Source organism: Strongylocentrotus purpuratus, unplaced genomic scaffold, assembly GCF_000002235.5.
Source record: "Strongylocentrotus purpuratus isolate Spur 01 unplaced genomic scaffold, Spur_5.0 spur5_scaffold_14, whole genome shotgun sequence".
Lineage (NCBI taxonomy): Eukaryota > Metazoa > Echinodermata > Echinoidea > Camarodonta > Strongylocentrotidae > Strongylocentrotus > Strongylocentrotus purpuratus.
This window is the reverse complement of record NW_022145599.1, coordinates 36,811,564-36,831,492: the sequence shown is the minus strand read 5'-3', so window position 1 is coordinate 36,831,492 and position 19,929 is coordinate 36,811,564. Positions and strand designations below refer to the sequence as shown.

The 19,929-nt window shown below is 37.3% G+C and overlaps 1 protein-coding gene across 1 annotated transcript; it reads right to left on the bottom strand.

The window, feature by feature from the left end:
* Positions 1-1,989: 1,989 nt before the first annotated feature.
* Positions 1,990-17,624, bottom strand: LOC592289 (eukaryotic translation initiation factor 3 subunit D). Its single transcript, XM_030984881.1, has 15 exons — positions 17,406-17,624; positions 11,613-11,658; positions 11,154-11,290; positions 10,678-10,827; positions 9,654-9,775; positions 8,504-8,636; positions 8,142-8,237; positions 7,604-7,652; positions 6,979-7,109; positions 6,048-6,130; positions 5,500-5,629; positions 4,985-5,127; positions 3,862-4,054; positions 3,140-3,230; positions 1,990-2,144 (listed from the first exon to the last, which is right to left on the bottom strand). Exons 1-15 carry the CDS (start codon positions 17,529-17,531, stop codon positions 2,125-2,127), a joined length of 1,650 nt encoding a protein of 549 aa, XP_030840741.1. The 5' UTR covers positions 17,532-17,624; the 3' UTR covers positions 1,990-2,124.
* Between the last annotated feature and the right edge of the window lie 2,305 nt (positions 17,625-19,929).

Genomic DNA, 19,929 nt, shown 5'->3' with positions numbered 1-19,929 from the left:
GTACATGTCATTAAGGATGACATGTTTTTAATGTCCTCTTTAATATTCCAAATATTCTAGAATTTAGTGTGATCATGCTACTACGGGGTAATACTTCACCCCCCCCCCCCCTCCCCTCCATGTGGCACAACAAACAATAACATTAAAGTTGTTTCAATTGCTCAAACATTCCATCCATATACAGCCAAACCTGTCTATTAAGGCCACCCAAGGAAACACAAAAAGTGATCACTGCAGATAGGTGGCCTTTATAGACAGGTTCTTCTACACACGTTTCCTCCTGGAGGGAGGCAATACATGGTCACTATAGACAAGTGGCCTTCATAGAGAGGTAGCCACCAAGACAGGCTCGACTGTACTGTAAATTATTTTTTGAAAACATTACCTCAATAACCTGTCTGGATCTTGGGCAACGTAAAAACTGGAGGTATTGATAAGATTTTGAATTTCATTGCATTCAATCTCTTCAACAAGCATTGATCAAGAACAGCAATCAGTTTTGTGATACCTATTTAATCTCATTCAATGTGTAGTTGAACAGGTAGAGAGCTTTGGAAGCTAATCCTTGTGATACATGGGTTTGTATGCATGTAATTAGAATAGCTGCACAATGCTAATTCACCACATTCCATGATACATCGCAGCTACACTATGATTAATGTGTCATAATTAATGTAAAAACATAATAATTCTGCTCATCCTTTCCAAAAAATATTCATTATAGATGTATTCCTTTCCAATCTCTCAAAAGTTGTTAATCTAAAGGTGAATTCTTAAACCTTTCTGAAATACCCCCACATGTAACTACAGTCAAACCTGTCTATTAAGGCCCTCAAGGGAAACACAGAAAGTGACCACTCTAGACAGGTGGTCTTTATAGACAGGTGGCCACTAAGACAGGTTTGATTGTACAGTCAGACCTGCTTTAGTGACCACCTGTCTACAAAGACCACACTTTATGTTTCCCTTGAAAATGGTTTCTCATTGAAACATGTACCGTACTAAAGGAACCTGTACATTAAGACCACCTGCCTATTAATTAAGACCTCTATTCTTGTCTCCCTTGGGTGGTCTTTATAGACAGGTTTCACTGTATATCCTTTTCTTTAAACATGCACTACAGATTACAATCTACATCGGCAGCAAGTAATAAATATCAGGGACTTCTAATTTCAATATGGCTCAAACAGGGATAGGAGATCATTTGAAGCAGTTTCAAATTCATATCACTGGGCATTACAAATTTGAATAATACATTATGATCTAGAGCATGAACTTTAAACAGCATCAGCACCAGACAATATTATCTCATCCCCTAAGAGATGGTGGCATAAGCAAATGCTCTTCAATACCCTTCAAGGAGAGGAGTATTGAAGGAAATAATCTATCATTGATATTCCTCTACCCATTTCCCAAACTGGAATGATTGGTTGATTTACAAAAGAAATTTAAATATCATTATAAAGTTGAACAAACAATCTAGATAGTAGAAGATGGGTTTATTTTATTTCGTGATAGATGGAGGTACGTTGAACTTATCTAAATACTAGAATCTTATTTTTCAATGTACCTTTCTTTGTCAGATGTATGTATCCATCATTTTGTACATCTGCTTATATTGTTTATGCTTTGAGAAAAATTGAATATACACTTTATTTGAAAAATTTTTTTTTTTACTTCCTTCAAAACTTTACTCTTCAACAATACAAGACAGAGAAACTGTGCCATGTACATACTTTAAAAAAAAAAGAAGTCTTTCCAGTAAGGAGGGAGGGGGGGGGGGGGGGGGGGGAGGGAATCGAGAAACCAATCTTCATTTTCTCAATTTTCTGAACACCTGCAAGGAAGATATTACCCAAAACCATGAGCCCTTTCCAATTTCACTTTAAATTTGAATAGTTTAACTATGTCTGCATTGATGTATTCAGTAACTGATGTTAACTTTTCATAAAGTATATTTAAATATGAATTCAGGAAATTAAGTTTATCTAATCTACAACACAATTGATAAAAGGTACACCAAAAGTCAGGAAAAGATAGGGATGATTTAAAATTTGATTTAACAAACTACTAATGATATAGAACACTTGATGTGTATCTGTGTGATTGATGTGGTCCATGGTTTTACTCATCATCACCTTCATCTGTGGAGAGGAACAAAACAAAAAGAAAACCATTTTAAAATTTGAATTTCTTCAATAACATGTTTATACAATACAAACACTCTACCCTGTGGTATAAAAGCCACACTCTGCCTCATGAAAAGACACTTGGTTGTTGTATTTTTCCTAAGAAAAGCATTTTCCCCCCTTTTTTTCTTGAAATTGAAACAAAGCTCATGAATAATGAAGGTTGATATACAGAACAAATTGTCTCCGTCATTGTGAATTGACATAAGGTCTAAATAATAGGTATAATTGTGACATGAAAATCAACACTTTAAAATGGCTTGTTATGACTAATGTATGTAACAATGACCCAGCCCAATGAGGAAAAAAATATTGACATATTGCATCAAGTCTTTTGTCTTCTTTGTGCATGGATGATTGTCAAGGAAACAGAGTTAAGTCTTTTGTCAACTCCGTTTGTTGCTACAGCAGGCAGCTAGTGTAACAAATTTGTTTAATCAAATAATGAATATGCAAGCATTACTTTAAAGTTTAAACAAACAGAACTTTGTTTTAATTCCTGGCTCATTTTTCCTGATTGAGGCATCATATCGTCCCTATTTTCATGAAGTGACGGTAGTGAATGAAAATCGCATGCAATTTGCGTGCAGATTTTCCTCACTACCGTCACTTCGTGAAAATAGGAACGATATGAAAGGGCAGAAAATGAACTTTCTAGAAAAGTGATTTTCTCTTTGAAATTGAGATACCGCCCGCCAAATGACTTTTTGGTACCCTCAGTTTTTAAGCATTCGTGCGTGAAATATGCATAATATGAGTTGCATCAAATGAAAGAGAAGGATCTGAGATGTACAAATATTTGTCATTTATTAATTATGATTGTGATTAAGTTATGATAAACATCAATAATTCTTGGTTTTGTTTTTTCTGGGACGCACTGTATAGTACCATTCATGGCTGTAGATCCCACAAACATGACGATGGAAAGTATACAGGATTACTTTACTCACCATCACCATCCTCATCATCAGTATCGTCATCCTCTTCATCCTCATCAGAACTGAATGTGTTATCAGGGATGTCATAGATGCGAATCACAGGCTGTAACAAAATCAGTCAAAATACAAAGATAAAGAGAGTTTGTAGATGGTGAAGTAGTACATCCTAGTTAGTAGGTTATCTAAATTCCTTGCTCCTATCTATCTGCACATCACTTTGTTAATACAGATTTTGCAGCAGACATCTCTAAGCAGTTCTCTAACCTCTAATCCTCATCAGGGACCCGTTTCACAAAGCCTCTTATCAATGACAAATGACTTAAATCAGTGACAAATCTGCTGATAACCAATCAGAAGCGAGGATTTCACTAGCTTTTAACAAAAACTGTCATTTGTCATTGATGACAAGTTTTGTGAACCCCCGTTCAACCCTATGCACTTAAGTGTCACCTTTAAGTCATGTTTTATTCATATTTTTATCCAGAATCATCAAAATTACAGAGTGCAAAAATCACTGGAAAATTGAAGTCCATTTCAGTCGCAGTACATTGTCCTGTTCATGAATAGAAGCAATTTAATTGAAAATAATCATTGAAGTCTCTAAATTGACAATGCAGAGTGAAATTTGTAAAACACAATTAGGTGACAGCCCCAAGAATGTAGCCCATACAAAAAGACTATTTCAAGAACAATGAAAAGTAATTAAATTGATGAATAAATAGATTTGTTCCTACCTTGTTGGGATCCTTGAGGATGAGGTATTTTCCTTCTTTAAGTTGGAAGCATTTATCAACGATACATCTTAGGATACCCCAAGCATTATCCATGTTGAGATTGATCTGTGCTGCTAACTCACTGGGTTTGAACTGCTGAGAACCCAAGATCACATGCTTGGCGGAATCACGAGGGTTGATACGGGAAACATACCTAAACAAAACAAAAAAATTCAGATGGTATTGTATCATTACTCTAGTTGGGTTGGTTTGTTTTGCAGTAGCCGCATCAAAGACTTGGAACAACATCCCCCTTTCCATAAGGGAATTACCTGTCTTGCCACCTTCAAAAGATCCCTCAAACTTACCTTCTCCCCCATTAATCTATGTGATCTACTTCCTGTGAGACTGTAAAATTTTGTCCTCTTTTCATATATTTGTATTTGTAAGCGCTATGGTACTTATTGTTTGTAGCGCTCCTAAATAATCTATATCATTATTATTACTTTGGGTCTTTTTAATATCCAAACATAAACTGCCTCAGGAAAAGTAAAGACTGTCAACACACCAAGCTTTATGCTAGTTTTCAGACAGGGATAACTGAACATCATTGGCAAAGGATATCATCTCTTAAGTATGCTTGATAGCTCAGTGGTAGAGGGTCCCAGACTGGAAACCATATTAATTCGCCTTTCAAACAAAACATTCATCATTGATTTCTAAGTCCCTTCAATGGGACTGGAGTTACAGCTCAACCTGTGACTTCTTTTCCAAGTATACCTTCCTTTCTTAGTAATCAGATAAAATGTATCATCAATCTTTATCCTAATCACATCACTCTTCATTTTCAAGGGCTATCAAAAATAGATAGAGGTTGATAGTGGTGGTTATTTTACCTGACTGCTAAGAAAGCATAAATGCTTGTTAGTAAATAAACATAGGACCGACGGCTTTAGGTCCTCTCCAAGGGATCTGGTAATGAAGATTAATGCCTTACCCAAGGGCACTAGCGCATCGGCTTGGTTTGGAACCCGGGTCGCCGGATAACGAGACCACTGCTCTAGCGACTGAGCTATCGTGCCTCCTTTTAACCCTATTAACCTAACCATATTATTGTCACAGACAACTCCTTGGATAGACTTACCCAAACTTAATGAAATTCGACCCTGCAAGAAGAGAGCATACAGTCCACTTGGCGAGCTTAAAACTGTTGTTCTTGAGCTCCGTAGCAAGAACAGCTCCTCTCTGTGAGTCAAGCTTCTGGCGCCATTCCTCTGCGCTGCTTTGCTGTTAACATAAACGGTTTAACAAGTTATGGTCTTATTTCTGAGTGCATGTTAAACAGAATCGATCTAAACCATCTCCAGAAATATAGAAACATGGCCTCAGGAAAGTGAAAAAGTATTCCCATCCAGGCTTAGGATAAGGGATAATCATCATTATTGACAAATTCTCATTTTATATTCAATCATTACATCACATTGAAAATAGATTCAATTTTCTAAAAATAGGAAACTATGAGTGAGAGAAAAAGTAAGAAAAGCTCACAAGCAACAACACATGAAAATGTCTGTGTTCCTGTAATCCATGCAATTATCTGCAAGTGAGAATATCAACTGGTACAGTAACTATGGTGTAAAAGTAGGTGAGTGAACATACCTTAGTATCCCATTCATTGAGAGTCTTGATGTTCAGGAATTGTGTCTCTCCGTTTGAACCTGAGATCACGCCATCATGTTCACATCGGACTATCACGTTCAAATCGTCTCCAATGTTCCACTTACGATACCTGTAAAACATATGAACACAACATTGTAATTTCTACTGAGTGTACATAATGCACAGTGTTCACAGATGATTCATGGGATTTTAGGTGTGAGTATGTCGTTCATTAACATTTATTTAATTTCTACATATTAAAATAAACTTGGACAATCAATCTTTTCTATTTTCCCCTCAAAATGTTATTTCTCACAAGTAGACAGATTAATTTATACTATGATGCAACAACTAGTTAGAATTCATATCTAACTTTAGTAACAACATGCCCATAAAACTAATGTCAATCAATATTATATGATGCAATTCAGACAAGCAAAATTTCTAATACAGACCTTAGAACTGCAGATACTATTAATCATGAAAAGGAAAAAAAGGAGATTAAGAATAGCTGTATCTGAGGGGGATGACTGAGAGGGATGACTTACCGGTATGCAACTGATGCAACTAATGATTCTTCCTCATCTTGGATGAAAGGATTATCAACCTCAAACTTGAACTTCTCACCTCCCTGAAACAAACAAAATACAAACATCATTAAAGGTAAAGACCAATTTTAGAAACGCCCCCCTCTCAAAAAATGATAAACAATTAGGAAAACCATTATTATAAATAAATGCTTCAATGAAAAAAGAGGAATAGTGGGATTGAAAGAAAAAGGAATTGCCTCAGGATAAGTAAATGCTATCAACATATCAGGAATTGACCTGAATTCAGACAGGGATAACTGAACATCATTGGCAAAAGATTAGAATGGGCTACAAATAACACCAATCAACCAATCAAACTAATCAACTAAATAATCTATACTCTGAGTGATGTAAGGCCTCTCACATCTTAGGCAAACAACATTACCCCCACCGACAACAAAACCGGTACCACTACCACCACAACCACCCCAGGAAATCATCACATTACTGATGATAAGTATGGTATGAAAGAAGTTCTCGGCATCGCTTCATGAAACCTTCCATGAAGTACAAGTTCACCGACATTCCACTGAAACAAGTGTTGAATTTAATACATATGTTTCAACGGGTCGTCAACAAACTTGTACTTTTGATGGTTTCCTGAAATGATGCCCTGCTCTACATTGCACAGAAACAAAATACCTCCAAATAGCCACATTTTGGGCCAGGGAAAAAATACACAGGGGCTAGGGGCAAATTAGCCCCCAAAATGCTAAAAAGAGCCCCCGAAAGTCATAAAAGAGCCCCCAAAAATTTGCATAGAGTTCAATGCAAAACAAATTTAGCAGTGTAATTTTAATGCAAACAAGCTTGAAAAGTAGCCCCCCCCCCCCAATTTTAAAAAAATTTTCTCTCTGTTTTGGGCATGCCATTGTGTAGAGTGACTAACCATCTTGAGGCACTGTTGAGAGAAGTTATGATTGATGAAGGTTGCTTCTAAGCCGAGGTTCCGCGGTGAATTCATGTGTGTTCCCTCATCCTGGGGTGGTTCCATCGCTGTCTCATTCACCGTCAGCAGATCTGAGAGGTCAAAGGTCAAATCATAGAGTTAGGCAAAATATCATAAAAAGAGTTAGGTATGCTCAATGCTAGGAAAATACATCTGAACTGAAATAATCACTTTCTTGTTGACAAAGCCTAATATATTCTAATAACTAAATATGTAAAAAGAAAGTTTGAAAAAAAAAGAAGAGTAATATTTCTCTAAAAAAAAGGAGTTGCCTCAGGATAAGTAAATGATATCCACATATCAGGATTTGACCTGAATTCAGACAGGGATAACTGAACATCATTGGCAAAAAATTAGAATGGGCTACAAATAAAACAAGAAAACAGGAGAGCCTTAAGATAATGTGAACAATGTAAGTCAAGTTTGAAAAAAATGAAGAGTAACACAAATTCAAGATAGTGCACAAAAAGATAGGGAGGCTAGCGTTGAATTCTGAAAATCTGAGACTACTCCATGTTCAGTGCTCACATCACTGCAACACTTCATAAACATAGTCAATACTTACCGAATTCTGAATCATCTCGCTTGTCAAAGAACAGCTTTCCACCAACATGCTGCAAACAATTAAAATAAGACACTCATATTTTCTTTATATTTTGAATGTTATTATCGCAATTGACAAGTATTTTTTATATATTTATTAGTTACAATATTCCATTTTTTGAGGGTATACAATGTGCTGATAGAAATAATTGTCAACTCAATTCAATTTCAAATGAACGGTTACATGCCAATGTGAGGATAAGATTTTTCTACCACTACAAAGCAAAATCTCTGTAAAGCTACTATCAACTGTTCCAATATAATAGCAGTTATACCTAATGATTTCTTCCAGTCATGATTCATCCATATGTATTTTCTGGGCCCCAAAGACTTCCAAATCAATCGCTAGTCCTCCAATCAATCCCAAGTTTGCAGTCCCCTATCTCTTTATGTGCATAGTTGAGATTGATATCAGCTCTTTGTAAGACAGGGCCCTGGTGTTTCATGTGACCAATACTCAATGATTACCAATATGACAATAAAAAGACATTTGTGTTTACCTGTACAATGATATCCCAGGAGTAGTTAGAGCGAGGGCAGCACATAATACTGGCGAGAATGATGTCCGTAGCAAACACATTACCCTTGGGAGCAAGCTGGGAGGAACAGAAAATAAATCAGGAAAACATGTACAAAATTATTGGTGTGAAGAAACAGGAATGCCAGTCAGTTTTACTCACTGAGCCTGAAAAGAAGAACCAATATTAAGAACAATATTTGATGACAGGTAAAATAATAAACATTGAAATGTAACATTAATGAAATCTCAGAGAATTTTCCAACAATACTGCACAGAGAGTCCTGTTACACTAGTAAATCCATCTGACACATGTTTTGTGAGATATCTGTGATTGTAACTGACCTTTCTAATGATAGGGTCATCGGTGGTGGTGACCTTGTGGAACAACCTGTTGACCCTTGCTAGTCTTTTTTCAGTCTTAGTGGTGACGCGATCAAACATCTTGTCGTAGTACTCCAGCTCTCCACATTTAACACTAAAAAATAAAAATAAATGTCATTAAATAAGACTAGCTACCGACAGAGAGCAAGAGATGATGAGGAATAAACTAAATCTTCATGAATCATCAGCCACTCAACAAAATGAACTTATACAGTCGAACCCGTCTATAGCGACCGCTCAAGGGAAAAAGTGGTCTTTGTAGTCAGGTTCCTTTAGTACATGTTTCAATGAGAAACCACTTTTAAGAGAAACAAAAGATGCGGTCTTTGTAGACAGGTGGTCACTAAAGCAGGTTTGACTGTACCACTATATGTTAGACAGGTTCCCGGAATGAACATTGCTTTTTATAATGAAAGGAAATATAACTAGAGCAGGAGGCAATTCAAAACTCTGGAAAAGATTTTAAATTACAACTAAAACATGATTACTGGATAGAATATATACATGTAGATGGTAAGAACTTACTCCCCAGACTGAATATATCTGAATGACAGATCATATCATTGATCGAAAGACACTAAATACATCCCCAACAAAAATGAATTTGACATTGAACCATGTAAACTAGAAAGATGTTGCAGCCCTTCATGTACTTGCTCTCGTACAGAATGGCCAAACCAGCCATTAAAGATAAAGTTGAGTTCTGGTCATGCGATTGCATTGTGAAAGAAAAGGTGTGGAATGGATCAGAAAAAGATGATCATGTAGCATGTACATGTAAAGTATTGGTGTGCACTGCAAGGTTCTGGAGTCATCAAAATCATAATAAATTTGGCCCAGTCTTGTTGAAGTAGCAAGCACTGTACACAGAAAGATGTAAATGGGACTACACATATGGTGTCGGGCCTACTTACCTTGATTTCCTTTTCTTTCTATGCTCATTACTCAGCTTGTATACATTTTCTACCAAAATTGTTTGGCAAATGACATTTATTTGTAATCTTGAACATTCAGTGTAAGTTTCATTTTATTCTGTGAGAATTTTTTTTTTTTAAACCAGAACTTTAATTAGGGCAGTGTAGACTACACACTTGAACATCATCAGACTTACAGATCTTCAGGATCTTCAACGGTGGGTAGACGTAGCTTGTTGAGTCGAGGGAAATCCAATTCTTCAATGACTCCCCACTCACCGCGGACCTGCACAGACGCACTGCGTGATTTCATCTGGTTCTATACGTCAAGAAGGAAAACAGAATTATTATTTCAATCTATAATGTAACTACATGAAGACCAAGGAAAATTAAAGCAACATACAATTTAAAAGAAAAACATAAATGAAGCTATTCTTTACTTGTGATTCACATGAACTCACACATTTCTTCTAAAGAAGCTTTAGACTTTAGAAAGGAAAAACATTCACTGTTCCAGCTTGATGCCTCCAAGTCTAGCTAGATTATTCACTTTCATGATGTCCTCTTAATGTATCAATATCTTTTGCATATTGGGGTAATTTCATTCACCATCGATTAGATAGGTGGAATCTCAGATATAAATGTCACACATGACATGCAAGACTCAAATTTACGATGTGAACTCCAGTCTTCTAAACATGTCTTGTGTTCATGATATTGCATTGGCTTTTATCTCATCAGTCTGTGAGTGCGACTGCAAGGGGAAAACAATGCATTCATAGTATTCTAAAATGAAAGTGATTTTTTTTTAAAAATCATTAAGCAACACATGTTACCTTAAAAAAAATGGGAAAATAAAAGAAGAACAAAACGAGATGTATCCAGATATAACCCTCAAATCTAATTGGTTCATTGGCTCTGCAAGATACATACATGTCCCCGAGTTTGATGGTAATCCGTCCATCGGTTATAATGATAATGTGATCACAAGCTATTTTTGCATACATAATGAGCCCATGAACTTTGACCTTGTGACCTCAAAAACTAATCAGTTCATTAGCTCTGCAAGACATATACATGACCCAAGTTTTGCATGAATCTATCAATCGGTTCTTCAGATAACACGATCCACAAACGGGGCGTACAGACTGACGGACAACCCGAAAACATAATTCCTCCGTCTACTTCATAACGGAGGCAGAAAAAAAAGACTCTACTTACATGTTGGTTCTTATCTGGCCACCTTCGACCTCCGTATTGTTTCTGCAACCTCCTGACCTGCCTCTGCCTCTCCTTCTGAGCTTTAGTCAGAGACTGCATACCGGCTGTCGCACGCTGCTCACGGCGTTCCCTCTCACGTCGTAAGTTACGCTGAAATTAAAACACAAACCAAGCATCACAAATCATGCTATTCCTTATTCAGATTGTCTTATTTTCATGCAATGGGTGGGAAAATTCTCAAATTGGTTAGGAGAATTTATTCTAGGGTGTTGCACGGTGATGCCTTCAAAGAAAACCACAAATATCTTTGTGTTTCAAGATTTTTTTTCAGGATTGTTTGCATGTTAGAGGGATAGTAGAGTAGAAGGAATATAATAAGCAACATTTCATACAAAAATATGCAGTTTCTGTCATCAGTCTTCAACAATGTTACCGTTCACTTTAAGGTCATCTACAGACAACAGTATATGTTATACCTGGTTGAATCGTATCCTGTTCCTCATATAGATAGGCTTCTGAACCTTGGAGGTATCCACCAGCTGGAAGGATGATTCATCTTGCTCATGAACGTAGGTATACTGGTTACCGGATCCAAACTGAGAATTGTACTTTCCTAAAAAATAGATTGAAATAATAATTATCAGTCAAAATGAGCATGGGAACTGTATTTTTTTTCAAGACAGATATATGAAAGAATCCTTTGCCGAATCAATGCTCCGAGTGGATCAATAATTATTCGGGGTTTTGCAGAATTTTTCTTTTTCATGTTCTCTAGAAATATTTTCATGTCAATAAGAAAACTGAAGGTGGTACTTGCAAGGTGCTTGCAAGAACCTTGCTGCAACGGACTTTGTCCTTTGCGTAAATCAGTTCATTCTCCTTCCTCATTCCAATTTAACACCTTTTGATTTTTGTTTTCTGAACACTTTCCTTACCTAGGTAACGTTTATCTTGATATGTTGCACCTGTCCAGTCAGATACCTGCACACAAACACAAAAACAAAACAAAATATTGAAAATCCAAACTCTCTTTGTATAAAGTATTTAAAAAATAAAACCATCAAAGGCCCCCAAAACCCTATTTTTGCCTAATCAGGAAAACAATTTTCTTTATTACATTTGCTGCATAATACTGGCTTAATTTGAAAATGTATAAGAAGACGACTCCTCATGAAAAATTTCCTCTTTGAACTGTCTGCTTTAAAAATTCATGTTCTACCTTTATAACAAAATGAATTTTGATACACACACAAAGGTAAGTCATAATCAATGGGATCCTGACCTCATACAGGCAAAACTTTGGTTGGGAAAGCCTGCCTTGTTGTTGATGTTGTTTCATATTTCTCTTTGTAAGCTAAATCTCTGATATGGGATAATGGGAGACAGTCTCTAAAGTGGGAGGGGGGAGGGGGTGGGGCTACGAACTCTGCCATGCCACCTGTGCGCATCTGTACTGTTTAGTCACTGTCAGTAGAACTCATCCCTCCATTGAAGCTCAAAATTGAAGCTGTTGGATCTAATGATAAAATTAGGAACTGATTCCATCCATATTTGGTAAAAATTGGATAACAAAGTCCAATCGCTAATCAATAAAAGTTAAGACAAACTTGTCGGTGTCAGAAAGACTAAAGACTGAAAATGTGAACAGTAGGGGCGCTAGTCTGAGAATAAGGAACGTCCGCAAAACAAGGATATCCTCGTGAACACGGACAAATTACGTCCTAAAACTAAGGACATTTTCTTTCGACGCTTTGCGGGTTTCGGGTTCCCGAACGAAGCGCTGGAGATGCGAAAAACGGATTCCGTGTAAGAAATTAACCCCACTGTTCACTGTCTACTTTTATGGGTTTACCATCTTCCCAAGGATTGATTGCTCATAACATGAAAGTCTCTGTTCAATGTCAATGTAACATGCATCAAGAAAATCATCACGGAATCCTTTTTTCGCATCGAAAATATGCAAAGTCTGCAAAAATACGAACAATCCTTGTGTAATGATATGGATATTCTCGTGTTTACGTTTTCCTCAAAGGTTCATTGACGTACATGTACAAGGCAAATTCCTGGTAGATTTCGCTAGAACTATGTTTACAAACATACATGGTGAATTCCTTGTATGCTATTTTTAACACCTGTTCCGAGACGTTGCGCTCTTAATTTTGGCTCTACTTTTTCGGCTTGGCCGATTGGATTAGGTGTCGCTGGGCGTGTCGCCACAGTTGACTTAAATTTAATTAGGCAAATTTAGGAAATAGATTTGTATTACAATTGGAAGGGTTTTTCCTTGTTGCCGGGTCTGTTCACACTATCGAAATAGTATGAGAGGGGAAGTGAGGATTACAGGTGTGTAATAGCCAGAAGCATGTGGGCTCGCTAGTGTGGACGGACATAGCAACATTTATCCCTTGTTATATTCCAGGGTTGTTGGGTCTCCGGGTGATTTGCATCTCTTGTTTGAGAGATTAGAATGTAAGAGACACAGGTGGGTGCGTGAAAGAAGTATGTGAGGAATAGAGATGCGGATCATCCGGAGCGCCTTATATCCGAGGGGGTAAATTCGCCAAGAAATATAGGACCTTTTAATACGGAAACTAATTATAAGTGGATTGATATTACGCAAAGCGTCTGTGTGACACGCCTCAATTTTTGGAAGGACGAGGCGTGTCAGTTCGGGGGGATAAAAACCGAGTTGCGTCTCTGGAGCGGGACCTCTCTTCCGTTACGATCGACATGAGTTGCTAATCTGTTTCGATTGGGTTGCCCAGCCCCAAAACATGAACTTCGTGATTTATTAATTCTTCGTTTATTTTAATAAATCTTCAACTCCAATCAAGAATTTGTTTCAGTGACTTTGATTTATCTTCGTTTTCTACACTTCAAGAACTAAAGCTATACTTTAACATTTTCTGAGTCGGTACTAGGCGGGGCGGTTTTGGCCACCGGGCCGTCTCGCCGTGGATCGCTTCAATTGGTAGTACGGATGGGGTAAGACACTTGTTTATCACTTCAACCATTACCATTGAACTTCAAGATATATTAGCGACGTCAGCGGAGAGCTGCAGAGATTTTTGTTAGCTCACATCCGTCAACTAGTTATATGTGGATCTGTTGGGGTTGTCACGAGGACGGAGTCCAAGAACCCCTGGGCTTCGAACTAACTTTTTTTTTTGTCGGCCGCTCAGCATCGAAGAGTATTGAGAGGAGTGAAATTTTCTTCTGCTGGTGGTTTCCTGACGAGGGGGCCCAGGAGCTTATTTCCGCAGAGCTACAGCGCGACGAAGCGACGGTGGAAGCGTAGCTGGTGATTCTTTTATGCTGGGAAAACGGTAGTACTTTAGGGCCGCGTGGGTGTCATCTTGAAGGGGCTCGCTGCTTGTGTCAGCGGGGAGGTGATATCGTCACTTCATTCATGGTCGGCGGCACATGCCTTCAGTGTTGCATGCTTGCATCGTTCCGGTGAATTAGAAGGCCGCGGTGCCGGGAAACTAGGTACGTTCAGCTGGTCTCGTAGCTGGTCTACGGGTTTTCTGCGTAGCCTAACGGTTCGTCCTGTGATCTCCGTAGACGTGAAATCTTGCAGTCAACTACATCGACGCGACACAACATCATCGCCATCGAGAGGGACTACAAGACTGTGTATCTACGGCGATCTAAGGCGTGTTCAGACATCATCTAGGAGGGAGTATTTCTGAGGGTGACGGATGCAGGCAGCGGATTGACATCTCTGGTATGTCTTGAACTTAGAACACTTTATCTATATATGATAATTGATTCTATGCCTTGTTGCGTATGGCATTATATACAATTAGATACATCAAAATTGGGCACCCGGTGATGAATACTTCAAACATCCTTCAGAACCTGATAATGTTAAATCATGGTTGACTCATTGGTCTCGCCTTTCATTGAAAGATGGTTTGTTAGTAAGAAGAGTGCTAGACCCTGTATTTGGGGAGATATTCCAAGTTTTACTTCCTCAATGTTTACGTAAGAATGTGTTGGTAGGATGTCATGATGAATGGGGACATCAAGGTAGAAATAAGACCTATGAATTAATAAGATCTAGGGCCTTTTAGTATATATGTTGTATATGTTGGTTCCTAATTTTGATAAAGTAGGTATAGATCCAGTAGGGGAGAGTATATGTTGGTTCCTAATTTTGATAAAGTAGGTATAGATCCAGTAGGGGAGGATGTAGCAGGGCGAGCTGGAGATGATAATGTTAATGTTCCAGGGAATCAGGATGGTGCCATCCCAAGAAGGTCGCAAAGACAAACTAAGGGTAGACATTCTAACCCTTTTAATTTACCAAAATCAGTTTTGCGCTGATTATCTACAAATTTTGAGATATTCTATGAACAGTCGGATATTTCGTATTTTTATTGAAGGGACCGTAATATTGACGGTTAATTATCACGGTAATTAGTCGTTTACATCAAATTGGGGAGTTAATAATTTTAATTATCAAACTTTTACTGTTTTAGGGCTGGGCACCCGTCCTGATTTTATTTGGGGTCATTTATGGTTATGGTGATTTTTGCCTAATTACGTGTTGAGATTGGTTGTATATTCCATAGGTCTGCATATTACAAATTTTTATATTTTTCCGGTTACACGTATCGTTGTCTATTCCAGTGTTCGGAGAATGTGCATGTATTATCACTAGTATATTTCAATTTTTAAGTAATTTCTGATTACATATGGATGTTTACAAGTGGCAGGAGAAGTCCCAACAACCGGTTGGAGGAGGTCTGGGGTATCCGGCTCTGACCGCCGGGGTTGTGACACTTCCCTAAGCTTCGCAAACAGTTTCAGGCTATAATTACAAGTAGTTGGAGACATGATAGTGGTAGGTTTCATAGTCTGCTGTAGGGAAATTTGGGCGTTTTTGTTAACCATGCACGAATAGGACACTCGAGGAATTTATAATAGGTTTTTGGATTAAAATTTTAATTTTGTTATTGCCTCTTTAGGCAGGACCACATAATTGGTTAATTATGTGGATGAAGAGAGGAGGGAAAAAAAAGGAAAATTTTGGAGTTTGAGGGTTTGTTTAATTGACTATTGCGTTAAGGTTGTGCATTTACTTGCAAAATATTGTCATGCTGTTTTAATATGCAAAGGGTGTCATTAATGGGAGGTGATATTTCTAAGTATGTTTGAACTAGTGGGTATTTTTGTGAGTTGGATTACCAGTTTGATATGTGTGTTTATATATTGTAATTTGGAAGCCATGTTGGCTTTATATGATGTATATGAAGTTATTGTAGATGTTTTAGGGCTGGGCAGCCATGTACGTGTGTGTAACTTGGAGGGGAACGTATATATGACGAGAATTTCTATTTTTTTTTGTTGCGATCTTATGGGACAGATCGTTTCAGTAGGGGAGTTTGTAATGATATGGATATTCTCGTGTTTACGTTTTCCTCAAAGGTTCATTGACGTACATGTACAAGGCAAATTCCTGGTAGATTTCGCTAGAACTATGTTTACAAACATACATGGTGAATTCCTTGTATGCTATTTTTAACACCTGTTCCGAGACGTTGCGCTCTTAATTTTGGCTCTACTTTTTCGGCTTGGCCGATTGGATTAGGTGTCGCTGGGCGTGTCGCCACAGTTGACTTAAATTTAATTAGGCAAATTTAGGAAATAGATTTGTATTACAATTGGAAGGGTTTTTCCTTGTTGCCGGGTCTGTTCACACTATCGAAATAGTATGAGAGGGGAAGTGAGGATTACAGGTGTGTAATAGCCAGAAGCATGTGGGCTCGCTAGTGTGGACGGACATAGCAACATTTATCCCTTGTTATATTCCAGGGTTGTTGGGTCTCCGGGTGATTTGCATCTCTTGTTTGAGAGATTAGAATGTAAGAGACACAGGTGGGTGCGTGAAAGAAGTATGTGAGGAATAGAGATGCGGATCATCCGGAGCGCCTTATATCCGAGGGGGTAAATTCGCCAAGAAATATAGGACCTTTTAATACGGAAACTAATTATAAGTGGATTGATATTACGCAAAGCGTCTGTGTGACACGCCTCAATTTTTGGAAGGACGAGGCGTGTCAGTTCGGGGGGATAAAAACCGAGTTGCGTCTCTGGAGCGGGACCTCTCTTCCGTTACGATCGACATGAGTTGCTAATCTGTTTCGATTGGGTTGCCCAGCCCCAAAACATGAACTTCGTGATTTATTAATTCTTCGTTTATTTTAATAAATCTTCAACTCCAATCAAGAATTTGTTTCAGTGACTTTGATTTATCTTCGTTTTCTACACTTCAAGAACTAAAGCTATACTTTAACATTTTCTGAGTCGGTACTAGGCGGGGCGGTTTTGGCCACCGGGCCGTCTCGCCGTGGATCGCTTCACTTGTTTTATGCGGACACGTCTTTTTTCGCGTTTACGAAGACGATCCTAATTCTCGGACCAGCTAGTGAATGAATGGGAAACTCTGGCAAAAAAAGGGGGAAATGTTTATTGTCGTACTCTTTGCCAAAGCCCACTCTGTCTTTAGAAAATGAGTCCATGCAACAACTATGTCCCAAACTACTAAACATTAAGATTGAGATAGCTTTCATTTTTACAAAATTAACACACACGCCCTGCACTGCACCATCACTGCTCCCATCGACCATCCACACTGCACATTGCGTTCATTGATTCATATGCGTATTCCATTCACACACAAAACATATGGAGAAGTTGCGGGAAAAGAAAGGTGGACTTACCTTTCCAAGACGATCACCCTTTGAAAATGGTTGATAAGGAATATCTTTGAATTGTTTTGGAATAGTACATGGACCCCATCCTGTTGGATTATCCTGTATATCAGGAGGAATGAATCGGGCACTCATTTTGTCTTTTTTGATGATTTTTCAGTCGGATAATTTCCCTCCCTAGTCCACATGTACTACAAGCGAAATTACCTGTCCAATTATGTCACATGATGGCGCTCTTCAAAATCATGATCGAGTGACTTCCTAGTATTTAGTATAGATCTAGTTGGCACGAAATAATTGTGTATTTAAAACCTTTATAAATATAAAGTCATTTACCAAGAGTTCGTATAACATGAAAAGTAACAGACAGAATTGATTTCTTAGAAAAAAAGACCCACTTCAAGCCATAGCAAATAAGTAAGCATATATTAGATTCCCCTCTAAAAAAAAAGAAAAAAAAGTAGACCTATATATATATATATCTTTCTCAAATAATAATTAGGAAAAATTGTATATTAATAAATTATATGGCTTTTATTTGGTGGAATTGGTCCTATTATCAATGGTCATCTACTACATGATGTAATTTGCACAGTAGATTTATGCGCCCTGGTTGTACAGAAAATCTCAATGACAGGCGTGGTCAGTATAACATATATTTACCAAACTACTTTGTATCATGCACTTCATCTTCTTACAAATTTCCACTGAATGACAGAAAAAACACTTTATTGATCTTACAAATCTGTAAATTTCAGAGAATCTAAAAGAATAACCGACTGGAAGTATACAAGATCTTGGAGTGAAATGAATTATCAAGCCCGTTAAGAGTTGGAAGGTCAGCGGGTGTGTGTCCACGTGGGGGCGGCAGGGTTGTACAACTAAGGAGTAATCCTTGGTATAACACGACACTCTAGGTGTTTTCTCTCCATTTTATATCCCACTCTTGTTAATTGATGCAAAATTTCATGCTGTTCATAATACAGCTACTCCTGTGACCGTATTGCATTTCTATGCATTTTGTTTGTTTCTAGCTAGAATAAGGCCCTGATTTCTAGAATTATACATTAACGTTCTGTATTAAAACCTGGATGGCCACTGGAATATTAAGAGCTCAATAAAATGTAATATCAGAGTCTCCCTACTGGGTAATATGTAATTTTCTTTAGCTAACATATAGAAAAATGATTATGGAATACAAGACATCTTTGGTAGATCGAAGATGAAGAGACGAGATTAATGAGTACAACGAAAACACAATGGGAAACCATGGCCATTTATGAAGTAGAATTCTGGAAGAAAAAATATATCATTTATTCATTTTAACAGGTGAAAAGATATACAAAACAATCTGATTACATGAATAGCAATTAAAGTATGATAGCCTAACCAGATTACAGTATATACGATAGGTGCAATATTTAAAATATTAAACATATAAGGTCACATTGTGCTTGAAGAATAGGTTGCGTAGGTGAAAAGTGAACATATCCTTATTATATGAACTCTGGGTGCACAAGAGACATATAAATGAATCAAGCATACAGCTCATATCTTTGTGATTAATAATGTTTTTTTAAAGCAAAACTTGCCTGTTTAATATTGCCAAAACAAATACTGAACAGCTCTACATCACTGTATATAACTGTAAATGAATAGTTTAATACCAAATCAGATATAAATTGTAATTCCTGATATAATGCCTCTCAAGTAAAATAATATGCAAATAAGTTATAAACTTGCTATGAAATAGAACATCTGATCAAACTACATGTACCTTTACATTTGGGGGAAATTCAATCTGTCTTCATATACTTTGTATAATCTAGATTAAGTGTATGATTTATGCAATTCTTTAATTCAATACCTGTATGTAGAGCATCCACAAATATTTTAATATTTCAGAGGGATGACAACAAAAACATAACAGATTAAATCAAAAGTATATTAAATGTTGATCAAGTTATTATAAATCATGTTCACCTTTCATATGCTGATTGCTGATGACTTTATTTAGAAAGAAAATAATATATGTTTCAGATTTAAAGATTTATCAACAATAAAAACTAAATAAATCTGGCAAGTTGATTTTGTAGGCGTGCAAACTATGTGTACTATACAAGAGTTTAACTCAGTGGCATTGAGGGGGAAATGGTGTAATGGGGGCACTGGACTACAAAGTGGGCGAGTTGAATAATAAGAACTAGTCTACATCAGTTTCCAGAGCATTAGTCTCATATATGACAAATATACAGGCATACAGGGTAAATTGTTAGCTGTTTCTAATGTGAGATATCTAGCCTCCGAACAAAAAAGTACCAGTACTCGAAGAAAGGGGGCATGAAATTAAATCTCTTATCCCAATTAGAATGAACATTGTACAATAACACTCAATGTATTGACAGTTGTTTTGAAAATGGAGTGAAAGTAAACATGTCTTCTACATCCCCGAAATGGCTAGAAAAGTTAGATAGGTAACCAACATGGCCGAGCTAGTATTTCCAAATGAAAACTAGATGGAATTCGACTGCGC

What these genes read in the sequence shown, in the direction of transcription:
- LOC592289 (XM_030984881.1), bottom strand. Translation starts at nt 17,531, where the DNA reads ATGAGTGCCCGATTCATTCCTCCTGATATACAGGATAATCCAACAGGA. An exon ending in GCGAGATGATTCAGAATTCG is followed by an intron (nt 7,110 to 7,603) that starts GTAAGTATTGAC and finishes TTGACCTCTCAG; the next exon opens with ATCTGCTGACGGTGAATGAG. An exon ending in CTCAACAGTGCCTCAAGATG is followed by an intron (nt 6,131 to 6,978) that starts GTTAGTCACTCT and finishes TGTTTGTTTCAG; the next exon opens with GGAGGTGAGAAGTTCAAGTT.